The sequence below is a fragment of the Rhopalosiphum padi genome, chromosome 1 (genome assembly GCF_020882245.1).
Source record: "Rhopalosiphum padi isolate XX-2018 chromosome 1, ASM2088224v1, whole genome shotgun sequence".
NCBI classification, from domain to species: domain Eukaryota; kingdom Metazoa; phylum Arthropoda; class Insecta; order Hemiptera; family Aphididae; genus Rhopalosiphum; species Rhopalosiphum padi.
The window spans coordinates 92,865,340-92,875,718 of NC_083597.1; the positions used below are offsets into that span (position 1 = coordinate 92,865,340).

The following is a 10,379-nucleotide window of genomic DNA, read 5'->3' on the forward strand; positions in this document are numbered from 1 at the left end:
GCAATTAACACCAAATTGATTTTACTACGTAACATTTCAATCACAACAAATTTAAGAATTCAATATTAATAGAATAAAATGCCATACACATGTCACAATTTATTTAAAGCAGTAAATATTTCCTTTTGTCCAGCTTCTAGGGTACCTAGGTAATATTCAATATAAAATTTACCTACTTTATATTAAAGTTGTAAATCAAAAACTAGCATAACTTTCAAATACCTACCCACATCATAATATATAAAACAAGCATAAACAGTTTAGATACTTTCCTGTTTTTGTTTTTTCCTTTCTAGTCATAGTATTTTTATAATTAGCTCTTTTTACAATAAAACATATGCGCATTGTTTAAAAATATCGGACAATGGCTTTAGAAAATTCTTGCTTATATAATCAACTCAACGTCACAACCTACCAATTGGATTGAATTACCTTGTTCAATCATTGATGTAATTTGTATTAATAATGAAATTACTAGCCTTATTTGGTGCTTTAAATATACTTGTATACTTTTATTTCGAATTTTATTTAACTTATACTTTTTTTCTTTAGAATTGCCAGTTGAAAAACCAGGGGCATAACAATTTCGACTCATTTTTAACTATTTTTATGTGAAATGTAATATTATATAATTTCAAAAAAATGTAGAATGGACATGTCAAAATATCGAAAACTTTAAGTGCAACTTTTTTTTCATCAAAATGTCCTCAATTCGGTGTAATCAATAGGTATCGTAAATATGAATCTACCACTAGAAATTAACCAGTATAATACATTTCTTGTCTTTATAAATAATTAAAATATTTAATTTAAAAATAAAATTTATAATGTAAATACAGAATATTAATATTATTTTAGAAATTTATTCTTAAATATAAATTTCCGCTGAATACGATGGTTTAATTATAATTTAAATATGTTTTTAGTTTTTTAATTATAATTTTTTAAAAGTAATAAAGTCGAGTATGTCATTATCTAATATATATGGGTTAATTACACTCCGAGCATGGATAAAGATAGTATCTATACCTACCGTGACTCCGACTTAGCTTCGGATTTGACCGTCACGCCGACTGATGGAGAAATTAGTGTGCGAAATTTTATTTTTATAGAACCAATTTTTGTGCAGGCGGCCAGTTTGCCTTATCTATTCTCTAGCAGTCTAGCCTTTATGATTGTGGTATCGGGTTTGTTATCATTTTCGGTCCAGATCCTTATCATTTTTCGGACAAGTGCTTATCACTCGTTCTCGTAATACATGAAGTCAAGGAGATCTAACTATTGTTCAAAGCATATCCTCCCTGTTGTGTGAATTTGTTTATAAAAATCTAACCTACAAAATTATACTTGAAACCACTATCTTTCTGAGTGTTGGTGTTCTGTTGAAATGTTCTTCTAGTTTTCGCGTCTGGTACAGTAACATTTATCCGTCGAAATGGTAAGTTTTTAATTTTTATCCATCTTAATCCTAGAATCCATTTTCCTATATGCGAAAACGTTTGCACCAATAATTTCTAACCAGATTTCTTTATAATATATTATATATATATTTTATATATAATATCGTACTGATTGAAACTTGACTGTATTCGATCTTCGGAACAATTTTTTTTTCGTCCGTCAATCTGAATCTGACAACACTTGCTCCGTTACAGTATTAATATATTAATAATTATTCACTGCAATCCCGATTCTGACGATCGTCTATTATTGAAAAAGTCTAGATTATGAACCTAAATCGACATCCCCTGTGTATACTACTCAGATTATTTGGTTACTTGAAATATATGTTATAAATAATGTATCTATGAATATTATACATCATTAATTGTTCGTAGGCCAGAGGTCCGAAGAAACATTTGAAGCGTTTAAACGCACCCAAAGCATGGATGTTGGATAAATTAGGAGGTGTCTTTGCTCCTCGTCCAAGCACCGGTCCACACAAACTTCGGGAGTCGCTACCATTGTTGATTTTTTTGCGTAATCGTCTGAAGTATGCACTTACTGGTGCTGAAGTCACCAAGATTGTCATGCAAAGATTAATCAAAGTTGATGGCAAAGTCCGTACTGATCCTAATTATCCAGCTGGTTTCATGGGTAAGTAATTTTGTTATAAAATAGCTATAATACAATGTATTTGTATACTACCTATTTGATTATTGACTATTGTCCTATAATATGTTTGAAGCTACTAATATATCATTCGATCTAAAATTTGCTTTTCTATACCTTAAAAAATATTTATTATTAGTCCAATGACATGGAAAATATTCACATTTAAATATGATTATGACAGCACGCAATTATACATAGAAAAGATTTAAGGATCAACAAGGTGTAAATGCTGATGAGTGATGAGTAATGGTTGTATGACAGTCGATGTGTTTATAGTTGGTAGTCCAAGAATTCCATTCTTAAAATTTTTAACAATCATTACTTTAAATTATTGTCACCTTAAAAAAACAAGTTATAGTTCATTCTCTTATCTTAGAGCAGTACTTATTAGTAATTGCCTCTTTGTATCTATGATATCTTGTATGTATGTGGTTAGTCTAGTATGTAATCTAGGTACTTTCCTGTTATAAGAGACTATGGCTATTTTTGTGGCAACCACCCAAGACTATCTACGTTATCGTGACTAATACAATTATTATATCGAGCCCTAGTACTAAATGTTCGGGCCTTTCATAAGAATTACAAATAAATTTTAACAGGCCCTTAAATAGCCAGGCCCCTGTACTCAAGGTCCATCAGCCCTCCCCCCTTGTGGGGGCCCTGATTATATCTATTATATTATTATCAGGGCTCTGAAGTTCTAGCAAATGCATACTTTTCTTGGTTCGTCCTAGAACATCCAAAGTAAGATATAAATATGTTTCACACATCTCTGATGTCATACACAAAATTTTATTTTGCTATTTTTTTTGCATATTTAAGGTTTTTACTGCTATTTTGCTAATTTAGGATTTTTAGTGCTATTTTTGGGTATATTTTCACATAAATACATAATATAGGAGTTATTTTGCTAATTTGGAGTTATAAATGCTGTTTATGGGCATATTTTTGAAAACTAAATTTAGTTATCCTACCTAACAGCCGCCAACGAATATGTGAACGAAAACAAATTGTTATATTTTAAGATGGTACGCATCCGAAATATACAGCCTTAGACCGTTGTTATTGTCGATTAAATCGGATAATTCCGTTCGTTTCCAATAAATTGTTTATTTTTAAAATCGTGTCAGTCACATCGTACTATCACACTATCATTGGATTAGTTGTATTATCGTGCTGCAGTAGTATTCCTTCATATTCTATAAAAAACATTAAAAATCTGTAAAATTAAGTATATCTTTAAATTCATGTTTAAAAAAATTTGTTGAAAATTTTATTTTGCATATTTTCCAATCTTTAGTGCTATTTATAGCGCTGATATTAATGTTTTTATGTGCCATATTTAAGCTTTAAAAATTAATTTTTTTTAGTGCTATAACTTCCGAGCCCTGATTATTATATATACGAGATATATATCATTACCTATATTGTTAGTTGTTGTAATCTGATGTTTCTCAGGCGAAGGAAAGTAAGACTGTTTTGCAGTAATTCACAGTAGTCTAGTCTAATGAAAGTTGTGGTGTTTGTTATTTAAATAATTTTGACATGGACATGTGGTCCTCTACCTAACCGTACGCCAAGTGTGGCTGTAGCACCTGTGGTGTGCGCCATGTAAAATATATTACAAATGACTACTGGGTATTTAAATTTTTTCTTTATTTTTTTTTTTTAATAAAATTTAAATGTGGCCATTCCCACGGCACAATACCTACAGATTAAAGAATTAAATATGATTAAATTGGATTAAATTGTTAAGAGGATGTCGTACCCCGCATTTGTTGTCTCCATCTTACGTACGTACAACATAGCAAATTTTCATACATCAGTTTCAATATTGTGCTGTTGGTTTTGATATTAGAGTGAATTGACCTATTATACAATTTAAACTTAAAGGTAAAATTATCCAGGGCCCCATGTAACCTTTTATTGATATTATTTTCTTAAGTAAGTTATGATCTTTTTAAAATTGCACATATTAAAATGATCATAATTTACTTAAAAATAATAATATTTATAGAAGGTTACATGGACCTCAGGATAATACCTTTAAATAATTTTACCTTTAAATTTTATAATGGGTTAGTTGACTCTAATATCAAAACTAACAGCACAATATTGAAACTGGTAAGTAGATGAAAATTTACTATGTTGTATGTGTATAAGACTGAGACAACACATGTGGGTACTATATCTTAATATAAATAAAAATAATGTAACCTGTTACAATAGGGAAGTGTACTAATTTTGGTGGTCTTAGATAACAGAGGTAGTCGCGATAATAACTGTAGTCTTGTATAACAGGAAAGTACTGTTATCTATTTATGAAGAATGAGTAAGACTGTTTAATATTTTATAATTGTGGTTTTATTATCCTTGAATTATGTTGGTACATTTGTTCTTGATAGATTGGCATGGTGGCCAATCAGTAGGTGTAACTCAATCTAGTTGCGGTGTATCTCACAAAGTTATTTATTATAAACTCATAAGAATTTACTCAAAGATAAATGTGTTTAAAAGAAGTAGTTTTGATATCAGTTTTAAAATTTTTTCAGTTTAGTGACAGTTATTGGTTTATTGATATATTCGGTAATAATATCTAAATACAGAGAACCCCTGGTTTACTGTTATTCCACTGACATGTCAATCTAACGACGACTATATATATTGGCTTGTCCCTATATTATATGTAGTTGTAATTTAAGTGCATGTATATCTTTCAAACTGTATTTGCTTATTTGAAAGAGTTAGGTATTTTTCTGCATTTCTGTTTAATTTTTTTTACCTGCAACTATGAAATATTAGTTGTTAACTATGCTACTATTGATTTTAAATAATTTTGTAATTTACTATTGTTGAAAAAGTTGTGTAATGCTATATAGAAATATTGTAGTTTAACAGAATGTCACCCAGTAGCAGCAGAGTTATGTTGAAGTACCATTCATCCTTATATTTTTACACTTATATTTGGATAATAACAATTATTACTAAAAGGACACTATACACTATAACATATGTTGTCTCTGTATTGCAAATGATTAATTTAAAATAAAATGTTTCTTATAGATGTTATATCAATTCAAAAGACCAGTGAGCACTTTAGATTGATTTATGATGTGAAAGGTCGTTTTACCATTCACAGAATTACTCCTGAAGAAGCAAAGGTAATTATATAACTTGAGAGTTATTGGTATAATAAACTTGATTCAATTTTTTTATTATATTGTAGTATAAGCTGTGTAAAGTAAAGAGGGGTACAAACTGGACCCAAAGGTGTGCCATTCTTAACAACTCACGATGGGCGTACTATCCGTTATCCTGACCCGAACATCAAGGTTAATGATACTATTAGATACGACATTGCATCATCTAAAATCTTGGATCATATCCGTTTTGAAAACTGGTAATTTATATGTTTATTATTTTAGTAAATTATGTTAAGTGTTTTGGTAACTGATTTAAAACATTGATATTTTTAAATATTAGGAAACTTGTGCATGATTACTGGAGGTCGTAACTTGGGGCGTGTTGGTATTGTTACCCAACAGGGAAAGGCATCCAGGATCTTTTTGATATTGTTCACATTAAGGATGCAAAATGAACATATTTTTGCTACTCGGTAAGTTTTTTATTTATCTTGTTAAAAAAATAATTTAAATTGTTATATTATTATAAATTATTGTGTCTACTTATTTTTGTTAGGTTTTATATTGCTAAAGAGTGATATTTGGATATGTGAGGTTTTTTTTTTTTAGTATGTGATTATTATATGTGCCAAATTTTGTTTGTATACTGACTTCACTGAGGGTTGCTTTACATATCAATATATACAATGAAAATTGTGTAATACAGTGAAAATACAATTTAAAACGTTATATTATGCAAATTAGCAAAAATCATCACCAAAACATGAAAAATAGTACTATAGTCGGGAGAATGAAAAGTGGCCGCTGGCTAATATGATAGCAACGATTTTTTTTTGCTAAAAACAGGGGTTCTCATAATTTTTATGAAAATATGTAAATACATTGCATTTAATAATTCAAAATACGCGCCTTTTTTTCACATTAGTTTGGAAAGCAATTACAGAAATTTTCGCATCAGCGGCCACTTTTCATTCTCCCGACTATAAAAACCTTAAATACTTCAATATGCAAAAAAAATAGAATTTTAAAATTTCATATTTGGAGTCCCTGGTGCATAAAACAAATTTATAGCTCACTGCTATTTTTATCTATATCCTATAATAATAAGAAAATGCTATACAATCTGAGCCCTGATTATCACTAACTAATACTAACTTTTTTGAGAACATCTTTTACCTTGAGAGTAACTTTGGTCTTAAATATCTTGATAAGATGCAATAAAAAATACTTAAATGTGTTAAAAATGATAATTTACTATATATTGTGTTAAAAATGATAATTTACTATATATGCTAGGGTTCCCTACCTTATTTTGGAAATGTATAAATCTAAAATAGACAACTAATATATTATTTTTAAAACGTTAATTAACTAGGTCGGGCAAACATTAGACCTTTGATATACTTAAATCATTTTAAGAACGGTAACAGTATTTTGTTTTGAAATTTTTGTTGGCTACAAGTCCAAGTATGAATATCTGTTGACATTTAATATTTGCATAGAGCATGGGATGCCTCCAGATTTTTAGAAAATGATTAAGGGAGCTGTGCGTCTAAAAAGGTTGGGAACCTATGGGTTATATAGTAAACAGATAAACCATTCTATAGGGAATCTGATGAGGATTTACCCATTGTAATATCTCTTGATTTAATGGAGATATCATAATTAAGTTTTTTTTTAAGCCACTCGGAGAAATAGACAATGAGTATTTCTTATTTTAATTTTATGTTTTGATAAAAAAAAAAGTTAAAAAATCGTTATTTTTTAAAGTTTATTTTTCTGAGCATTTTGATGAAGTTTCTCAACCTATTAATTTCATTAGCATCACAAATTTTAATATTATTTTTTTTTAGTTTTGAGAATATTTTTGTATAATTATATGGGTACGAGCATGCATGCCACATGTTTGATAACACTGGTACTTATAGTTATATGGTATTAAATAATTCTAAATTTTCTTAATACTAGAAAACAATATTAAAAATCATGAGAATAACGGAAATTAAATGTTGAAATATCAATATTTTCAGAAATATAAACTATTAAATGGTTATCTTCAATTTTAAAATAATTAAATAAAATTATTTTTTTTTAATAAAACATTAAATTAAACTAAAATATAAAATACATGTAATTCTTGTCCCCCCGCAAGTCTTTTGAAAAAAAAAACAATTGAAACATCTCCATTATTTCAGGAGATATACAGTTGGTTTAATGCTTATGAACTCTGTATACCTAAGATAAGTGATGAAATGCTATAGTATTCAGCTATTGATAGGGGAGGAGTATATTTCCCTGGAATATAGTTATGGTTTGTGAGTGGGTAGTAGTAGTCAAGTATTGGGTATGGGAGCAACCAGTATAAATATAATTTTAGTTGTTGGAAATGAAAATCCCTGTACCGGGAGTGCGAACCTTTTTGGGGTTAATTGTCAAATTTTCTCAATCAAGGTTTTGAAAATTTTTCATTTGCCCAAAGGAAATTAAGTTTTCTAATAAATAAAGTTACTGATTTATTATATATTATTTTATTAAATAAGCACACCTTTTTTTTTTGTATTTATAATTTTTAAAATGTATATAATTTGTTTCTTTGAATTTCTTATAACAATTATAATCAAAGCTTTATCAATAGCATAATTTTTAATAATTTCAATTTTTTCACGTGCCATAGGTTTGTCACCAATGCCCTATACTATAGCTTATCTGTTTACAATACAATTAATAATTATACTATCAAACATTTAGCTTGTATTTTACAAAGATTAACATAATAGACATTTTTTTGTAACTAGAAACTAAAGCTGACAATATAAACTGATTTAGTTGATGAGTGTTGTCAGACTGAAACTGGATAAAAATTGGGTGCTGCTAAAGTTAGCTCATATTAGTATACAGAGTATAGTTGTTATTTAATTTTAACATAATAGAACCGACAGCTATTAAGATCCCTTTGTTCATTGTAAAATATTTCAGTTAACAGTTTGCTAAAGGCTCTGCATGATGTACCTCTTAGCATCATTTAAAATCTGTATTAAAACATGTTCTCTGATCTTGCCGAGCTTCTGGCAAAATGTAAACAAATAGATCAACTGTTTGATTGTCACTTCTATTATGTTCTATGTTTTGAATTACATATTTATAACTCCATGTAAGATGTCTTGTGTCTACTCTTAAATTTATTAAGCTACAGTTTTATTGTTATAAATAAACTTATTATGCTTAAAAATGTATTTATTTTTTGTTTTTTAGAATGAACAATGTTTTTATAATTGGAAAAGGTCAAAAGAACTACATTTCTCTGCCAAGAAGTAAGGGAGTGAAATTGACTATCGCTGAAGAACGTGACAAGCGTTTGGCTGCGAAGACCAAGTCAAGCAGACGTTGAAAGCTTGTTTTTACATTTTCATGTGGTTTAAATAAATGACTTTAAAATACAAACATGTATTCTGTTTGTTTTTCATTATATTTCAATGATTGGATCCTAAATTATACGTAACAATTATTTTGGGTTTGTAAATGGTCTTTATTGTTGATACGTTTTATCATAACATTATTTTTCAGATTGTGACATTGTGAATATTTTTATTTAACCAACAATAATGGGTACTTAAACTCGTTTAAATTTTTACACTGTCTAGACAAATATCATTGACCAATTAAATTATTAACCAGATGATAATCATAACATTTTGCAAAGGTAGGAGTATAAGCACTCTGTTGTACAGTAGGTGTATTTTTGTTCCCTGTTATTTATGTCAAATTTGAATTAAATAATATATTGCTATTTATAAAAAAAGATTTTGAACAGATGGGTCTAAGTATTACTTAGTATATTTCATGATATGTTATTTATTTTTAATACAGCTATTTAAGTCTTATTTTATTAATTTTGCAAAAATATTTGATTTATTATTTAGGTATTTAATTATCATAATTTTATTGTATAATATATTTATAGTTTACCAACTTATATAACTTAAAATTTAATAACATATTTCTGCAAATATCGCAAAACAGTAAAAATAGGTTCATAATAAAATGGATAATATTTTAATAAATCAAAAATGCAATAAGTAAAATTCATAATATAATATAAAGGTCTTTAAATGTTTTTAAATGTTAACAAAATAATTAACATAGTTTTATATCGTTTGAATAAGTAATTTTAATTTAAGTTTAATTGTATATAAAAATATGATATAAAATGTTTATATATAAACATATGTTTATTTTGGCTTTCCCAAAATTTCTGTGGAAACCCTAGGTTACAATCAAACATAGGTACTTATTAGGGGTGACGGTAATACCGATATATCGATTTAAGGTCGATATACCGGTATACTGCCTTTTTTATAAAAACGGTATACCGAATTATCGAAATTAGTTATTTAAATCTATTTTTAAATTGTACGAATTTTCCAGTGGGATGTATATGACATGTTATAGATACGGATCAAAATGAATTTCCAACTTTGGCCATACTTAGTAAAAATGCGTACAAGGTACCTAGTGTTCCTAGCGAACGTGTGTTCAATTGTGCGGGCAATATAATTACTAATCATAGATGTTGTAATATATAATATTCTATTTAATAATAAATTAAGTAATAACTATAATTTATTTTATTCATAATGATATAGGTACAATACATAACCATTATAACAAAAAAAAAAATTGAAAATATCGGAATATCGGAATTATCGATTATACCAAAATCGGAAATTACTGTACCAAAATCCAAGATACCGGTTTAACGATATTTTCGGTATACCGATTCATACCGAAATATCTATGTAAAAAAAAAAATACCTTCACCCCTAGTACTTATCTAATACCGTTATCTATAACAAGAACGTGAATATAGAGCTTTTGTTCTCGCCTTCAAATAGTTCAAATAATCTTCATCCCAGAGCCTGAGTTATAATCATCCTATTCAATTCATCTGAAAAATGGCCAATATCTAGCAAAGATATAAAACAATAATTTATCTAATATTTTCCAATGACTTGCTTCCATGAATCAGGGGCAGCTCCAGATTACATCAAGGGGGGATAATTTAATTACAGTAAATTCCCGTTACAACGAAAAATCTTGTTATAGCGAAAGTCATAGTAGTCC

General features: G+C 28.2%; 1 protein-coding gene across 1 annotated transcript; it reads left to right on the plus strand.

Annotated features, from left to right (window-relative positions):
• The first annotated feature begins 1,277 nt into the window (after positions 1 to 1,277).
• LOC132930129 (small ribosomal subunit protein eS4) lies at positions 1,278 to 8,699 on the plus strand. Its single transcript, XM_060995816.1, is given in 6 exon segments — positions 1,278 to 1,438; positions 1,839 to 2,097; positions 5,179 to 5,276; positions 5,342 to 5,365; positions 5,367 to 5,731; positions 8,511 to 8,699. Coding segments are annotated over 5 exon segments (537 nt in total). The 5' UTR covers positions 1,278 to 1,435; the 3' UTR covers positions 5,520 to 5,731; positions 8,511 to 8,699.
• Positions 8,700 to 10,379: the final 1,680 nt, after the last annotated feature.